The sequence below is a fragment of the Anser brachyrhynchus genome (genome assembly GCF_964034855.1).
Source record: "Anser brachyrhynchus genome assembly, chromosome: 15".
In the NCBI taxonomy this organism is placed as follows: Eukaryota; Metazoa; Chordata; class Aves; order Anseriformes; family Anatidae; genus Anser; species Anser brachyrhynchus.
The window spans coordinates 15,370,937-15,388,705 of record NC_137733.1 but is presented as its reverse complement, the minus strand read 5'-3'; the positions used below and the strand labels follow the sequence as shown (position 1 = coordinate 15,388,705).

Genomic DNA, 17,769 nt, shown 5'->3' with positions numbered 1-17,769 from the left:
GAAGGAAATATTTCTGTTCACCCATTTCCAATATTTTCCTCCATCATTTACTATTGATCACTACCAGTGCTGGGATTCTGGACTGGACATCATTAATTTTGAGCAGGAGAGATGCTCCTACCTTCCCATATGCTGCCCCACAGCTCTGCACATCAGACCTGCCCATACGTTGTACTTGAAAGCAGGGATGAAGCGCGGCGTTCACATGCTGTCTCTCAGCTCTCCTGAGCAGGGCTGTCCTGGGCTGCTCCCAAAAGCTCCGTCTCCATATGCCTTTCCCCAGACTTTCCATTAACTGGCAAATTTTACATCCTTGAGGCCATCTAAGCCTTGTAGGCAGGTGGCATGCTTTTTCAGCCTTCAGCACCCGAGGTGTTCAGAGCCTGTCCTACATGGTAGATTTAAACACATGCTAAAATGATTTAGTGAAGCAGTAAATGTCACTGCCCTGGGGAGCCGGGAATAGCGCAGCTGCAAGCCACTGGAGGCTGCATTGCTGAGCCCAGCTGAGGGAGCAGTGAACAAACACCAGCTTGTGCTGCAGACCTGAGGTTAATCCCCAGAGGGACAAAAGGCAGGCACCCGGGCTGGAGCCCTTGCCTGGGGTGGTTTTGAGGGTCTCCCAGGAGAGACACCAGCTCTGTGCCTGGTGCGCTTGGCCCTGACCGTCCCCACTGCTCCGCAGGTCCCCAGTTCCTCCAAGGAAGCCTGGAGCAGCTGAAATCCCAGTCCTGCAGCTGGTGGGACCAACAGGGCCGTCTGGCGTGATGCACTCGTCAGACCCCTCCTGAACCTTCCTCCAGCACAGCGGGAGAGCAGCCTGCAACACTAATGCACCGAGACAACACGCGGACACAACACACCCCTACGTCCTCTGCTGCCTCATCGCAAGCTCTCCGAGAAAACAGGACCCGCAAAGCCTGTGAGGACCAGGACTCTCAGTCAGCCAGGGCTCCCCAGCGAAACCCCAAAGCCAGCAAAAAGCAAAACCAGTTCCTCTTTCAGACCGAGAGGGGAAAAGAAGGGAAGGAAGATAGCAAAGCTGCATTTCAGAAGCTTGCTGCCTGGTGAGCTGGAAGGAACACCCAGCTGGAGGGAATACTTGATATAAACACAGACTTAGATTATTTTGCATATACTTTGCTGGGTATTGCAAGCGCATCTCCATGTATGCGCATGCTGTGTGTACACCTACATGGGAAAGGTTTCTACAGCTGTGCTAATGCTCATGCCTTATGGCACTCGAGCTGAAGCCCCGGAGCCACTCTGCTCCTGGGCCATCGCCTTCAGTGGGGGTGGCCCAGGTTCCTGGATGTCCCATCAACTCTTCCGTTGGAGCAAATGTTGTCATTTGCAGCACTGCAGGAGCATTTCTAGGGAGAGCAGTGCCCCAGCTTCCCATTTAAATTGAGGCATTGCCCTGTGTGAGTGCTGCACATGGCATTTGCTAACGGGCAGACAGCAAAAGCACGCATCCGAGGGCTAGCCACTGGGCAGTGTTCCTTTAAAACAGTCGGGCCAGATCCTGCCTCATTTACACAGGCGGATATCTGGCGAGGTTTCAGTGAAATTACCCTGGATTTCCACAGCCGATGTGTCAGAAATCACAATCTGACACAGCCCCAGGGAAGGATCCATCAGTTTTATTGTGGCCTCCTCCAGTCTTTGCTCACTCTTTCCTCTCGCCTTGTACAGAGGAAAACACCACTTGGGAAAATGGCACGAGGCAGCGATGCACCAAAGCAGTGGTGGCGTCCTTATTTAGCTGGATTTTCTACAAAAATGAAGGTGATTATGTGGCCCTGTGTGGCTAGGGACTGACGATGCCATGTGCGAGGACTCCTCCTCACAGCCTCCGACGCTGTTGGCTCATCTCAGTCCAGGCTGCCGATGGGCTGGGCAGAGATTTCAAAACTACTTCATCTCTCAGCATTTCCTGAGGACAGGCAGCTGGGGAAGGCAGAGAGGTCACAAACCCCTGAAACAGCTCACGCCTTTATCAGACCTCAGAGAATCCCCGCAGACCTGCCACCTTGAGGCCCAGACTACAGGAGGAGCTGCCCCAGACGCTGCGGCAGCAAGAATAAATCAGAGCAAAAGATGAGCTGGAGGGGGGACGAGGACTCCTGCCTGCATCTCCTCTGTCCCCACAGGAAAGGGCGGCGCAGAGCAGCCGGAGCATCCGGGGAATCCGCAGCTGCACCTGCATCCGCCCCAGCCAGACAGAAGGCTTCAGTGCTGCATCTCCCCTTCGCTTCCTCCCTCTTGTCTTCCTCATCTCTCTCCTGAATAGCCGGTTTCAGGAGGAGCACAGTGCCTGGATTCTCTGGTTTTTACGGCGCATCCGGCACCCGGTGAATTATCCCGGCGGGCACCGCTCCAGCGGCTTCCCTGCTGCCCAGGGACACGGCCACAAACACATCCTCCTCCCTCCGGGCACCCCGAATGGCCTCAGCGCCCCCATTTTTGCCCTGGGGCTGACCAAACCCCTCGCCAAGCAGCACTGCCCTTGGCACAATGGGCTCAGCAGACACCCGCTGCCGCTCCAGCCAAAATGAGCCCCGAGCCACCCCAGCAGCAGAGGTCACCCCCATCCCTGCCTCCTGCACCCAGAGGACATCCCCTGGACGTGCTCCCCCCGCACAGCCCCACGTGAACCCCCAAATCCAGCCCCCACGCCTGCAGCAGCGGGTGGGTACGGTGCCGAAGGAGGAACCGCAGAGGCTCTTGCCGCGCTTCCAGAGGAAGGCGTGACGTGGGCTCAGGCTTAATTGGTTATTAATAACTTCTTTGTTAACAAGCCAGCCCTAAGGAGGAACCGAAATTGGATTGCTTCTCCGACTGAGAGCGCAGCCGCCCCTTTGCCAGCCATCATTCACAAGTGCTGCCCAAACCACTGCTGCTCTCAGGAGTCGCAGACGTCCCCTCTGAGTCACCGCAGCAGCAGCGTCCCCTCACCTACGCACAAGGCTTCTCATTTTTTTATGTGTTTTTTTTTTTTTTAATCTTTTTAAATCCCAGAAAAATAACAGATGTCACTGTTGAGGGGGAGCTTCGCAGAAGCTGTTCCTGTAGCGGGTTGTGTCAGGATGCGAGCACGCACATGGCTTCCCTGGCACGAGCCCTTCACGTGCTGCAGAGCCCCTCCTGCCCCTCCAGGGGCCTTCCTCTGGGGCAAGCAGCCCCAGCAGACAGCCTCCACACCCAGCCCCACATCTGCTCCGTGTTAGAGGTCCTTCTGATTTCTCTCCCATGGGATAAAGCAGCATCAAGACACCCTGGGTTCCTGGCCCCCAACAACCCAGGGGTGCTCCCAAGGGGGCCACGAGAAGCAGCAGAGAAACCCCAACTCCTGCACACACCATAACACCGGCCTACCCAGCAAACATGGTTATGGGAAGCCCACCTTCCCCACAAGGCACGCAGGCAGCCCAGCACCAAGCAGGAGGGCTGGGTGCCGTGGTAGTTTCTCACCCCAGAAGCCTCCGTCAGATATTTGTGGAGCAGCACCCGGCAGGTTCAGCAGAAAGCTTTTTAAAGCTGTTGCAGCTGGCACAACGAGACACTGCTCAGGCAGCCAAAAGCAGAGCGGGGTTGGGATGAGGAAGGAGGCAGCAGGTCCCAGAGCCACCCCACAGTGCAGAGCATCCCCTGTCCATCAGCCCAAACCCAGCTGGGGGCCTCCACCTCCTTTTGTAGGGCCCAGGGGGTGCCCAGCCCCCAGCTGCTGCTGGCCCCACTGATTAACTCATTAACTCTACCCTCTCCACAAGTGATCCTCACTGGGTGTCCACCACAGCCGTGTCCCTAAACCAAAACGGAGGCAGCGCCTGTCCCCAGAACCAGGCACGGACACTGCTTGCACCCATCAGCCCAAAACCAGTCCCAAAAACGAGACCCCCACACCCGGGCTCCCACCCGCGGGGTTCCCATTTCCCACCCCACTTACACCGGGGGCTAACGGGACGCGCTCTGCAGGAGGAGCCGACTCCATAACCTCACGCCAAGGGGAAGGGGCGATGCCAGCACCCACAGCATCCTCTGCCTCTCCCCAGGGCCACGAAAGTCCCCCATTTGCAGGCAGAGGTGGCGTGGGGGCGAGTGGTGGCACCCACGGAGCTCGTCCTCAGCCCTCGGGGTCTCCTCGCAAGCCAGGCTGATGCTCGCAGCATCTTGCTGCAGGCTGCAGACTCTGACACCCACCTACGGTGACCACCCAGCACCCCTGGACCCCCTCTAAACCCCAGGGGCACGCAGAGGGTGCAGGGACGGGGTGCAGACCCAGCAGGATCCTGCCCAGGGCTCAGCACCCACCGCCTGCGGATGGAGCTGCGGGGACGGGCTCCTCCCTGCGCCAGTACGGCGTGTGCTGTACGGATATGGATCCTTGGCAAAACACTAGAGGGAGGAAAAAAAAAAAAAACTTGGTTTGAGGTTTTTTTGGATGGCTCAGGCCCGTGGTTAGTCAGCCGCTGGCTCCGGGAGCTGAGCGCTGAGGGGCTCAGGGTGCTGTGGGGCCCACGATCCCTCCAGGGGGGCTCTGGGATGGGGCAGGAGTGGGGTGGGGGAGGTTTGGGGCTGCCCATGGGCAGGCAGAAGGATTTCCCTGGGGAAGGAGGCAGCTGGAGGCCAGCAGGAACCTCCAATTCTGCTGTACCGGGATGCTCGTGGCCCATGGGGCGACACCCCCAGCGTGCCCACGGTCCCAGACCCACAAATGGGAAGGAAACAGAGGAATTGCAGGGATTTGGGGGCTGGGAGGGCCCAGGGCCCTGCTGGGCAGCAGCAAGGGGGGGACGGGGAAGGGGACGCGGTGTGGGTGGTGGCAGGGCAGAGATGCCCAAGGGGCTGCCCGCTTCCAGCACGAGCTGGGTGGCATGTGGCACTGTCCCCAGTGTCCCCAGTGTCCCCAGTGTCGCCCTGGATGCTGCTGCCATCTGCTGGCAGGACCCAATCCTGCTCCGGTCCTGGGTCCGGCTGCTGCACCAAGGCTGTGGGTGCCCTCTGTCACCCCGCTGTCCCGCAGGGTGGCGCAGCCCCGTGCCTGGCTCCATGCCCAGCACCCCAGGGTGCCCCACGCCATGACCCCAAGGAAGCCGGGCCCCAAAATGCCTCCATCGGGGCCATCATCCTGCTCCGCTCTGCTCCCAAACCCGCCGGGAACCGACCTCCCCCCGGCTCTCCGACGCCTCCGCGCCCACCTCGCCCCGGCCTCTCCATCCCGTGCCCTTCGCAAGCAGAGGCAGAAGGGGCAAGGCCCAAATCCTCCCCGCACGTGGGCTCGGCAATGCAGGATCGGCCCCTTTGGCTGGCTCTGCGGGGCGGTTTCTCCGGGCACCGTCCAGCCCTGCTCCCTTGGGGCTGCAGGGACGGGACTCTCGCCCCGTGGCTGAGCCCCAGCCCCGTCCCCTGGGTCTGGCTGGGCTGCAGTGACCGCGGGGACTCGCCACATCCCGTCCTCCTCGTGACAGCGAGCACACACACCCAGTTCCCACGGCCCCCCCCCGGCCTTCCCAGCCTCTCTGCTTCCCCTGGGACCATGCTGGGGATAATGGCCAAGGACCGGGGCACCACTGGGTGCGGGGACACCCAGGGACACCCCGCACATCCCTCTCTGCTTCCCATGGACACCGAGCACCGCGGCTCGTCCCTTCCCGGGGCAGATGGCAGCGGCTTCCTGCTGGAAAATGCCCAAGCCCGCTGGGAGGGACTGAGCCGCAGCTGTCCCCGGTTTAATTCCTCGCTGCAAAGCAAAGCCAGCGCCCGGCGGATTGTCTGTGTGCTTCGTGCCACGGCCCACGCATGCGCCAGGAAGGTTTTGTGGTGTCGGGGACCTCGCCGGTGGTGCCCTGCGTGCGAGCCCTGCACACACGGTGCCTGCAGCCCACGAGAGCGACAGGAAGTCATTTTGGTCTAAAAGGGATAAATTTATTTTTCCTGCAAAAGGAAAGCTGGAAAAATCAGCCCCCAAACAGCCCCACAAGGCCAGGAACAGCCATGCGGAAACCTCGCTGTTTGGAGGCTGGCACCTGGCACGTTGTTTTCGGTCTGATTTCCAAAGAAACCAGGTGCGTGCATCCACCCCCTTCATCTCCTCCTCTGCCCATCCCGCCCTCTGTGATTGCATCCCCACGTCCGCAGAAAGAACCATTCCCACCGAGCCACCTTCCGCGGGCTGCGCCAGGGCACTCAGCCCCTACGAGACATCAAAGCCTCCCCCAGCGGCGCTCACACGCTTCACCCACATCCTCGCCCCGCGCGCCCGGCCCGTCGCCATCCGATTTCCTTCCAAAATCCCACAGGCACCCGACAAACGGTCCGAGCCGGACCCTCCACATCGGGGCAGCACGTCTGGGTGGCACATCTGGGCAGCCGTGCCCGCCGGCAGGCAGCACCCCTCGTGGCTTTCGCCGTTTCGCCCCGGCAGGGCGCTGACATCAGCGCGGTTTCCTGCCCGCCGGCAGCGCCGTGCGCCTGCCCCGTGCCCCACAGCCCCGCGCCGTGGGGCAGCGAGCCCCACGCAGCCCCAGGGGGATCCCGCTCGCGCCCCGCGGCAGCCGGCGGGATGGAGTCGGTGGCCCTGTACAACTTCCAGGCGACGGAGAAGGACGAGCTGCCCTTCCAGAAAGGGGACACGCTGAAGGTACGGGGGGTTTGCTGGCTGGGGGGAAGGAGAGGGTACGTAGGGCGAAGCCGGTGCTTTCATTGCGCCCGGCTTTGTCGCCTCTTTGGGGCTTTACATGGGGAGAAGGAGCCATTCTTTGAGGTTTTGGGGTGCAGAGCAGCATCCCCAGCAGCGGAGGGTACTGCTTGTCTGTGCCACCGGGCACATCTCCAGAGAGGTCCTAGCTGGGACACGGCACGCAGCCTCTCTGGCCATGGGAGCATTGGTGGCACCACCTGAGCCTTGTTTTGGGGCTGAAACACGTTTTTCCCCTGCCCCACAGCAACATCAAGGGCCCCAAACACCAGGCTGCTTGTCTTTGGGATGGGCTCAGCTGCCAAAAAACCTTCGGGGAGCCTCAAACCCCCCCCAGGCACCACAGCCCCACCATGGGGGCAAGGGCTCCCGCACCACACCACCAACCCCTGTCCATGGGGCTGATGCCGCAGCACCGGGGGCTGCTCCTGGCCCCCAGCACCCTGCAGCACCCCCGGCCGCGCAGCGGCACCAGCCCCCGGGGACGGCGAGGGCACGGCCATCACCCGGGGCCCCGAAGCTGCCGCACACATCCCCTGGCCCTGCCTCCCCGGCGTGTTTTCCCCGCAGCCCTATAGGGTTTCGGATCCTGTTTGCACAGCTGTGCAGCCACCCCGGGCCCCTGCGTGGGAGGCTGGAAAATGGTGTCGCGCACAAACGGGTGTCACAGCCCTCCTGCTCGCACCGGGACGCGTCCTCCCACGCTGCCATCGCCCCGGGGGCACCGGGGCTGGCTGCAGCCCGGCTCCTCTGGGGGTGGGTTTTACCCCCCCTTCCCTGGCTGGGGGATTGGGGTGACGCCAGGCAGCCCGACGATGAGCCAAACCCCGAGCCGTGGAGGGCTGAGGGTGAGCAGCCAGCTCTGCGTGGCTGCCCTGAACGCCCTGTCTCGTGCAAAATGTCTGAGCCTTGGTCAGAGCCCCAGATTTCGGGGGTGTCAAGGGACAGCTGACCCATGGTGGGGGCCAGGAGCTGCGGCAGGGATGCTGGCCAGCCTCGCGCCTCTCTGCTCCTCTCCCACCCTAGATCCTCAACATGGAAGATGACCAGAACTGGTACAAGGCCGAGCTGTACGGCTGCGAGGGCTTCGTCCCCAAAAACTACATCAAGGTCAAGCCCCACCCGTAAGTACCACCCCAGCGCCGGGGCGCCCTCTCCCAGCACCCCGGCAGCGATCCCAGCCGTGGGTCCCGATGCCCAGGGGTCGGCCACGAGCCAGGGTAGCCCCGCACGTGGGGAAACTGAGTCACGGAGCAATGGGGCAGTGATGCTGGGGCTCTGCACAGCCTGTGGGCTCCCTTTGCCGTCACCACCAAAGGTGGTGGCGGCGCACCCACGTACCCCAGACACACAGAAATTCATCCTCGCGCCGGGCTGCCCGCTAAATAAATGATAATCGGGGAACAACAAAGTATTATGGGATTACAACTGCATTAGACACAATCCTATTACCGTGTTATTAAAGCCCGGCATAATTTATCCCTGTTTTAACCTGTGTTTTATGTATCATTATCCCCTGGTAAATCACATTTAAATGCCGTAGCGAAATCTGCTCGGGGCTGCGGCTGGGGAGCAGGAGCGTGGGCTGGGGGCAGCCCGGGGCGGACGCTGCCGCCGCTGGGTGCTCGGGGAACAAGCCGGGCTGGGTGGGACCTGGCCTCCTGCGTGCAGCACCTGGAGGCTGGGGCTGGGCGATGCTTTGTGCTAAAGCCCCGGCCGTCAGCTCCCCGGTGGTTTTAACAGGCAGCAGAGGCTCTGCCCGGTGCTTGCTGCTCCCAAATATTCGGGGGCAGGCTCAGCAGTGATGGAGCCTGGGCACTCTCCCATCTCCCCTGCTCCTCCACCTCGTTTCAGGGGCTTCACCCCGGCACGTAGGGGTTTCTGCTCTGCAGATCCCCCCCCCCCCCCGAGCACCTGGCAGGGCTGTTCCTACGTCGTGGAGGGGGGAAAGGGGGGACACGCGGCACAGCGGGGGACAAGGCAGGGACAGGATGCAGCGGTGGCTGCCAGCAATGCTGCACGAACCCTGCTCGGTGTCCTCACGGGGCCAGTGCAGCACGGGAGGGCACTTCGGTGCTTGCAGCACCCTGGGGTCCTCCCTGCAAAAGCAGCGTGGTCCCCGACCACATCAGGGTGGTGAAAGGGAAGGGGAAAAACTGCCCTGGGTGGGTGCAGCCCCGTGGGGAGCCCAGGAACGGGATGGGGAGCTCCTACTTGGGCCCCCCCCCCGGGCATGCAGCTCTCAGTGCCCCCATCCTGCGGGGTGGGGATTTAGCCCCGGGGCACCTGCGGGGTCGGCGGTGCTGAGCCGGGTGCCCCTTGCAGGTGGTACGCGGGCAGGATCTCCCGGCACCTGGCGGAGGAGCTGCTCCTCAAGCGCAAGTACCTGGGCGCCTTCCTGATCCGCGAGAGCGAGAGTGCCCCGGGGGAGTTCTCCGTGTCCGTCAAGTGAGTGCCTGCGGGATGCAGGGGGGTGGGCGCGGGGACTCCAGCCCCATTTTGGGGACCAGGCACTGAAGGCGCAAGGCTGCCCTGGTGCAGACCGGTACGTGTTAGCCAGCGGGGTGCTGAGCACGGCCTCGCACAGGCCTTCCTCCCCTTCCTCTCACCCGCAGCGCCGCGCTCCGCCTCCGTCCCCGCGGTTTCCTGCGATGGGCCACCTCGCTGCTTCGCCCCCGCCGGGGCGGCACCGCAGGGTCTGCAGGTTGGGGTGCCCCCAAAGACAGCCACGCAGGTAGCTACGGGGCTGGGTCCAAGCTGCAAGCGCATGGCCTGCAGGAACAAATTGCCCAGAGCATCACCCGGGGGACACATCTAGTGCCACAGCATCCCAGTGCTGCAGGGGCCGAGGATTTTTGGCATCGGCAACCAGGGCTGCAAGGAAGTGTGCCAGCAGGCAGAGCCTGCCCCGGGGGCTCTCGCCCCATTGCTGCCCCTTCCCTGCCCAGGGCCAGGGTGCAGGAGCCGGCCCCAGGCCAGCCAGGCACTTTCTCACGCTGCTAATCTCTAATTAAGCATTTAAGGAGGTTCTTGCCCATAATGAAAGGGAGCCGCGCTCTGCCCTGCGTCACCAGCGTGGCCCGGTCCCTGCCCCTGCCCGGGGCGCTGGCAGCGGTGGGGACATGCAGCAGCCTCGTGCCAGCCCCACAGCACAGGGACCCCAAGCTGCCACCCCCAAGGACACCTCGAGGAGGTGCCCACACTTGGGACAACAGGGAAAAACCCAGCCTGCTCCATTCTCCTGGGACTTGGGGTCTCCTGAGGCTCACCAACACCCAAACCTACGGCCACCCCGCTCTCCTACCTGTCCTCTGTGGGTGTTTGGGCCCCAGTGCCACTGCCACCCCCAGCCAGGACAGGATGGGGGTAGCAGGACCCCCAGGCAGCCCCTGGGCTCTGCATGCGATGCTGGAAGGGGTTTGGGTGCCCAGGATAACATCCGTGCTCCATCCGCAGCTACGGGCAGCACGTCCAGCATTTCAAGGTGCTCCGGGAGCGCAATGGCAAGTATTTCCTCTGGGAGGAGAAGTTCAACTCCCTCAACGAGCTGGTGGACTTCTACAGGACCACCACTATCGCCAAGAAGCAGCAGATCTTCCTCCGGGATGACGACCAGAGCCCCGAGGTGCCACTGGGGGGCTGTGGGGCCAAGAGGAGTGGCGTGGAGCGGGGCAGGGGGCAGTGCAGTGGGGCAGGGGGCAGCGGAGCACCCCAGCCATGCAGTACGGCAGGGAAGGGGGTGATGTTGGGGTGAGGGAACCCCACGGGCAGGCTGGAGGAGAGCCTTGGGTGCAGCTTGGTGGGGCAGGTTTTGCTGGGACAAGCTGCCGTGCCCACGCTGCTGTCCTTCAGGATGGAGGTGACACCTGGGAGAGCCCAGCACCCGCAAAGCTGTGCCCTGGGACAGTGATTGTGGAGGTGAAACTGGGTGCTGGGAGCCGGGCTGGGGCGGAGATGGGTGCCTCCGAGGGGCTGGGTGCCCAGGGGGCTCTGCCGGCAGCAGGAGCAGGGAGCGCTGCACCCCGGGGTCCTCCCCTGCACCCTGGGGTCCCGCCCTGCACCCCAGAGCTCTGCCTTGCACCCGGGGCTCCCCATCTCTCCCCATGGCAGGATTTCCTCCATTCCCAACCCTTATCCTCGAAGCAGGTGCCCCAGCCCCCTCCATGCTCTGCTCCTCACCGCACGGTGTCACGGTGTCCCCACCGTGCTGGGTGCTCAGCGCACAGGGGCCACCGGAGCCACTGGCGGCCGGGGGGGGGGGGCTCCCGTCCCCACCACTGACCTACCTTGGACTTCCCTCCAGGTGAGGAGACCCAAATTCGTGCAAGCCCAATTCGACTTCTCGGCCCACGACAGCTCCCAGCTGCCCTTCTACCGCGGGGACATCATCGAGGTGCTGGACTGCCCCGACCCCAACTGGTGGCAGGGGAAGATTTACGGGCGCGTCGGCCTCTTCCCCCGCAACTACGTCCACCCCCTGCGCAAGTGAGCTGCCCGCTGCCCCGCTCTGCGTGTGGCCCCCCCCCCGTCCCCTCGCCATCCCCACGCTGTCCCCACGCAGCGTGGGCTGCGCATCCCGGCGTGGTGCCTCCCGCGGAGGCCGTGCCAGCAGCGGAGGCTGTGCCAAGGGTGGAGGCCAGGCTGGCCAGGCGTCCGTCCCGAGGCTGCCCCGCTCCCGGTGCCGACAAATAACCCGGCGGGAGGAAGCGTAGGGCCACGCAAAATCAAAGGGGTGTAAAAACTTTTCCGGAGCTGCCGAGGGGAGCAGCTGGAGCCCAGCTCCTGCCGGGGAGGGGAGGCTGCGCTGCTGGCACCCGGAACCGCCTCCACCACCGTGCCGAGCCGCCGCGGTCCCGTGCCCAGTAAATGGAAAACGCCGCGGCAGGCCCAGCCCGGACTGGCTTCTTGCTGGGGCCATGATGGGCGGCAGCTCCTCGCCAGGACCTTTTGAAGCCCCTGCTCCCCAGAGAGCTGCAGGCAGCCGAAAATTGGCCGGGACGTGGCCGGGCTCGGTAACGCCGTGCGGGGTGCCAGGACTGGCTGCCCCGGAGGAATTCAGTCCTGCTGGTGCTGTTTGTAGCTGCGAAGTGTGGCTTTTTAATATTTTATTTAGAGCTAGTAAAGTGTGTTTGGATGAAACCCTCGAGTGCGGCCTCCTCGCAGCTGCTGTTTCATGGAGGTTGGGCTTCGCCCGCTCTGCTCCCCGCAGCCCCGCATGCCCACCCCAAAGCCTCACCCTGGGGGCTCACTGACCCCATGCGCAGCAGCCCCCCGCTCTCCTAGCCCTGGACCTCACAGTCCCCTGGGACACACTCAGGTCCACGGCGCTGAGAACACCCAGCTCGTTGCACCAGCGGATTTAAACTTCCCCCATCCCGCACACGAGAAATAAAAAAAAAAAAATCACCCAAATCCCCGTTTCTCCCCCCATTCCCCTCCCCCCTGGGGGGGCTGACAGGCTGCTAGGCAAAATAGGCGTAGCAGAAAATATTGATGCACATCAGGACAACGGCGTTGATGTTGCAGACCCGGGCCCAGACGGGGGGCTCCGTGGTGTCCCTCAGAGCCGGGGGTCCCTCAGCCTTTGGTGGCTGCTGGCTGCCCGGGGCGGATGAGCAGGGGCCTGGCACAGAGAGACGGTGAGCAGGGGGACAGGGGACCACGGGGAAACTGAGGCACCGTGGGGGCACCGGGGATGCTGCCCGTGCAGGATACCCCTGAGGACACACTCACCATCCAGGGGTCCCTGGGATGTGCCGTCCACGGAGGGCTGGGGGGGCTTCCACGGCAGGCTCCACCAGGTGAGATCCCGCAGCTGGAACCGGGTGAGCTTCGGTGAGAAAACACCCCCAGGACCCCCCCGGCCGAGCTCAGGGCACAGCCCCGGGTGCCACCGGCGTCTCCAGCCAAGGGGGTCTGGGGCGAGGGGTCCTGGGCGCCCGCGTGCGCTGCTCACCTTGTCCGGGGATGGCAGGGGGCTCAGCAGGCTGCCCCCCACCACGACGGCTCCCGTGGCAGCACACAGCAGCACGGCAAAGTGCAGGTAGTGCAGGTCGGCCAGCAGCCAGGGCCGCCGGTCGGGGACCCCGCAGCGGGGCGAGGGGTACGCCAGCTCCAGCCCCATCCTGGCCAGCCCCAGCGCCAGCCCCGCCATCAAGCCCCAGAAAGCTCCCTGCAAAGCAAAGGCCACAGGGGGACAGCCGGAGGGGGACGGACTGTCACCCCAGCAGGGGACAAACCCCATGGTGGGGACAACCCTGTGGGGCAGACATTGAAAAGGACAACCCCATGCACACCAGCCAGCTGAAACCTGACCCAAACCTGCGCCCAGTCTGCAGGGGACGTCCCCTGCCAGCCCCGCCGGTGGCCATGCATGGCAGCACCTGCCTCCTCCTCCTCCTCCTCTTCCTCCTCACCACAGCCCCCAGAAATGCCACCTTGGGGCTTTTGCTCCAGTGCCACCTCCCCACTTCTTCGCCCAGACACCTGCGGAGGTGTTTCCGTCACCCCCTGTCCCCAGGCTGTCCCCATGTCCCCAGTCACCAACCTGCTCGTTAGCGCGGGGCCAGAAGACGGCCAGGACGAACACTGCGGTGACGGGAGGAGCCAGGGAGCTGGTGACAGCCTGGATGTAGACGTAGAGCTGGCCGCCGCTGGAGCTCTGCAGGATGGGGAGCCAGACCACGCTGAGGACCACCAGCACCACTGTGACCACCCTGCGAGGGACAGCGGTGCGCTGTGCGGTGACACCCGTGCCACCACCACCGCCGGACACCCCAGGCAATGGGGTATCTCCCCTGGGGGGCCCCGCAGCAGAGGTTGGTGCAGAAGAGCTGGGAGGGGGATGTGGGCAGGTTTTACCCCCAAGGGCAGCGGGAGGATGCCCATCACACGGTGACATCCCCGGGGCCGGGCAGGATGCTCCTGCCCCGTGTGGTTTCTCACCCATCGCGGTGAGAACGCCGCTGCCAGACGCTGCGATGCTTTGTCTGGGCTCAGGTCAGACGTGCCCGGGGCTGAGGCTGTTTCATGTCACTGCCGTGCTCCTGGAGCCCTCCCTGGCTCCTTCCCTCCCTGCCCACTGGCTGCGGGAGGAGCCGGTGCCGCAGCCTTCCCCGGGGGGTCGAGGGCAGGCTGCCACCACCTGGGCACGGTCCCACCGGGGACGACCCCAGCCCTGGGCCACCTCGCCCCTGGAGCTCCGGATGGGGCCTTGCACATCCCCCAGGCACTTATGGAAATGTCACCTCGAACGCAGAGCCTAATCCTGCAGTCCCCAAGCTCATAAAAGTTGCACAAGGCGCCGCAGTAATTGCACCAGTGCCGGCTCCATCCCACAGCACTGGGCAGGTGACTTCTCCCAGTGCCCCTCGCCCAGCCTGGGAGGCTGATAATTTGCACCCCCCGTGGGGAAACACCAGGCAAAGGGCACTTTTGCTATGAAAAGCCCCCAGCCATGGGTGCTTTGGCCAGATTTGGGCTCTGCAGGTGATGCTCTCATCACCTCCACACCCAGACAAAGCTGAGGTGTCCCCGAGCGTCCCCATCCTCGCCCCAGTCCCAGCTGCACCCCGCTGCCTCGCTTTAATCAGAAACAAGGAGGCATTGGCCAAACCCCAGATTTTTGGGACCAGTCTGGGCGGGACAAATCCCAAAAGCCAACCGTGCACAGCTCAGCCAAGGACAGGGGGAGCCAGGAGCTGCGCCGGGCCCTCGGTACCCGGAGCAGGCTGGAGAGCAGCTCCGTGGCGCGGCTCAGCGCTGCTGTATTTATAGCTCAGCCCTGCTTGTTTACGGTGCACAGCTTCACGGAATTACCGAAAGCTCCATCTGCTCAGCTCAAAAAGCAGAAGTATTAAAAATAAAAAGAAAGAAAAAGAAAGCAATGAACGCATCTCTCTAGACACAGTCCCTCTCTGCTACGGCCCATCTGGCTCTCCGGAAAGAGGAAGCAGCCCGAGAGCAAAACGCCCTCCCTGACCCACGGGGTGGAAGAAAAAAACCCGTTTGGGGTTTCTCTAACCCACAGATGATGCTGGAAGGTCATGCAGGTGTGGGAGCTCGGGGGCTGGCTCGCAGCAGGGCCGCAATCTTGCCCTTGCTGCAGGAAGGGTTTCACCATCCCACCTCCCCCTGCCTTAGCTCCATCCTCGCCACCGTGCCATCGCCCGGCCACAGAGCGAGCAGAAAACGTGAGTGGGGATTTCCAGCCGGGTGACACTGCTGTGCGTGAGCAAAAATCCCCAGACCCAGGGAGCTGGGAGCCCTTCCCAGCCCCTCAGGCCGCACCGCACGGGAGGGATGGCTCAGCGCTCCTTGCCCCGCTGGGAACACCATCGGCACAGCGCGATGCTCGGGGGGCACGGGCAGCTGGGCACCCTGCTCACAGCCATCGCTCCTGCTCCAGACCCTTCCCCGGCTGAGAAAATCCCCTTCGAGCTCAAGATGAGCCCTGGCCTTGGGCAGCTCTTCCCCAGGGTGGCAATAGGGCACCCATGGGTGTCGTGACGGAGTTTTTCCAGCAGGATCCCGACACCTTTCCCCCATACCCATGGCAAAAATGGGTGTTGTGGAGGAGCAGGTGGAAACACCCCGATGAACACTGCTCCAGCCACCACGCGGTGAATCCTCCAGCAGCTTCAGCTGTACAGCCCCTCGGCTAAACCCTGCCGGGGCCACCGGCGTTCCCGGCCCGCGATTACGGCAAACCCATTGCGAAAGAGCCGAACACCCGCGATGAATCACGGCGCAGGCAGCGGCCCCGGCGTGGTGCTGGGCGGCCGCCCCTCGGCTCGCAGGACGCGGGGCATTGTTCCCCAGCCTCGCCTCGCTGCTGAGCAAGCAGAGGATGAGCAAATTCCTTTTCTTCTGCGTGGAGCTGGACGGGACATGCCCGGCGTGCGGATGCTGCGGGGCTGGACCGGGGCTGCTCGGGAACCACCCCAGGCCCCATGTCCCCACGCTGGCCCTTGGAGCTCAAGCAGCTTTTTTCCTCCCTGAACGATTTCTCATTTGCTGTATCCACAGCCGGTGCTCAGCTATTTCCTCAGCACCTGTGAAATTATTTCCAGGCTCCTATGGAAGCACGGGCGCTGTTTATAGATGTGCCTGTCCCGGTGCTGTTCTGAAGCGCAGGGAATTAGCCTGGGAAAATGGCTGGAGAAATTTGGAGCGATCCCAGGGAACCATTGGTTCCTGCCCACGGCGGGCGAAGGCCATCGCAAACATCCATCAGCCATCCTCCCCAAAGCCCCCGCGTTATTTTACCCACCTTTATAGGCACAAACACTGGTTCCCGTGCCCACCCAGGCAGCCGTGCCGCTGTAGGCGGCTTGACACCTTCCCACCGCTGGAGAGAGGCGGGTTGCCAAAAATCGCCCTCCCGCAGCCTCCTGCCTAGCATCACCGCACAAACAGGGCCAACAAATCCCCCGGAAAGCCCCAGCCCAGCCGAAGCCCTGACCCAGATTTCCTCCTTGTCATTGCCTCCCGCTCAGCAGGCCCCGTGCTGGGCATGCCCCGGCGCTGAGTGTGCCGCCCCGAGCGCAGCACTGCGGGCGGTTGCAGGGCCCCGGGCACCCCCCGGCACCGGGCTTGGGGCCAGGACCCGACACCCCCCCGGGGCACGCCGGGGTTGTGCCACCCATTGCCACCCGGTGATGTGGGGCAGTGGCTGAGCCTGGCCCCTCCGAGCTCTTTTTGAGGGCACAGCTCAGCCCCTCCAAACGCTCCGTGAGCCCCATCTGCATCTCCAGCGCTTCCATACATAAAATAACGCGAGGGCTTTGTTTTCCTTCCGCAACCACAGCGCTTTGCAGCCGGGCTGAGCACAGGCTCCAGACACAAAGGCAGATCACAGAGGGCTGGACCGGCCCTGCCGGTCTCCCTGAAACCCTGGGTGTCCCCAAAACCCTCAGTGTCCCCGAAACCCTCGGTCCCTACCTGCCCACCAAGAGCAGCTCCCGCTCGCCGGCCCCCGGCCTCAGCCTCCTCCAGATGTCCATGGTGAAGAGGGTGCTGCTGCTGTTGAATATGGAGGTGAGGGAGGACATGAGCGCGGCCATCATCACCGCGATCATCAGACCCCGCAGCCCTGTGGAAGGAGGGAAAGTCAGCCTGTGGCTGGGGACAGCGGGGCGGATGGCCCCAACCATCCCCTCTGCGCATCCACGGGTGCACGGATGGGGTTTGGGGACGCCCAGCTCCAACCCAGGACACCGGGACCACCCGCATCCCCTGGCCTCGCTGCTGGGGGGTCACTGGGGAGGGGGCTGCGTGGGCAAAAACCCCTGAGAACAAGGTCACGACCTACCGCTGGGCATCAGCTCCACCACCAGCTTGGGGTAGGCGATGTTGGAGCAGCCCACGGCGGCCCCGCACACACGGGTGCATTCCTCGGGGTCCACACAGGCCACAGCATCTGGGGGACAGAAGAAGGTGAGGATGAAGGCAGGTGATGATAGAGGCAGGTGAGGATCCCGGAGCGAGCCAGCACCCTCCAGCGTCCCCCAACCTCCCGCTGCCCTGCACCCAGCCCAGCCCCAAGCACAATGCCCGGGCTGGATCCCACCCCGCGGAGCCCTGCCCGCATTAAACCCCACAACAGACACCCCAGGGTGGCCCCAAAGCCCTGCCAGGACCCACGGCCGTGGCTGGAGGAGCACAGGGCAGGCGGGTTCGTGCACCGTTGGGGCAATTACCTCCACATGGGCAGCACCCACAGCTCCCCGCAACGCTCTCGGCAGCGCGCCAGGGCAGTCAACGCCCAATTACTTATGTGCCTCAATGGGTGTTGAGCCCTTTTTTATTGTTACGCTCATAAAATATTGAAATAGATGGAAATTAATGTCGGGCATAAATATTAATGTCCCGGCTGGCTCTCGGGTCAGCATCCTCTCCCCGAGGAGCACGGGGACGTGCACGAGCACCCCTGCACAAGCCTGGCTGCGGGGTTCATAGGAAGGAGAGGGAGAGATGCGACGTGCTGGATTTCCCATGGGATATGTGCACCCCATCCCTCCACACCGTTTTCCTCCAGGTGCCCCCTTCCTTCACCCACACCCTTGCAG

General features: G+C 63.4%; 2 protein-coding genes across 6 annotated transcripts in view; one reads left to right on the top strand and one right to left on the bottom strand.

Annotated features, from left to right (window-relative positions):
* The first annotated feature begins 3,763 nt into the window (after window positions 1–3,763).
* GRAP (GRB2 related adaptor protein) lies at window positions 3,764–11,839 on the top strand. The gene is made up of 5 exons (XM_080556070.1): window positions 3,764–6,643; window positions 7,727–7,824; window positions 9,026–9,148; window positions 10,157–10,325; window positions 11,004–11,839. The coding sequence occupies exons 1-5, from the start codon at window positions 6,566–6,568 to the stop codon at window positions 11,187–11,189; spliced, it is 654 nt and encodes a 217-aa protein (XP_080412196.1). The 5' UTR covers window positions 3,764–6,565; the 3' UTR covers window positions 11,190–11,839.
* SLC5A10 (solute carrier family 5 member 10) overlaps window positions 11,774–17,769 on the bottom strand; it is a 38,744-nt gene continuing 32,748 nt past the window's right edge. For 2 of the 5 annotated variants that reach the window (XM_080556058.1, XM_080556059.1), the window contains 6 exons: window positions 17,013–17,120; window positions 16,643–16,793; window positions 13,248–13,416; window positions 12,657–12,872; window positions 12,434–12,515; window positions 11,774–12,323 (listed from right to left, as the gene is read on the bottom strand). In XM_080556058.1, coding sequence (XP_080412184.1) covers window positions 12,163–12,323; window positions 12,434–12,515; window positions 12,657–12,872; window positions 13,248–13,416; window positions 16,643–16,793; window positions 17,013–17,120 — 887 coding nt within the window. In that variant the 3' untranslated portion in view covers window positions 11,774–12,162. Of the gene's footprint in view, window positions 12,873–13,247; window positions 13,417–16,642; window positions 16,794–17,012; window positions 17,121–17,769 lie in introns of all 5 variants that reach the window. The other 3 variants (XM_080556055.1, XM_080556057.1, XM_080556056.1) reach the window with 2 other exon arrangements.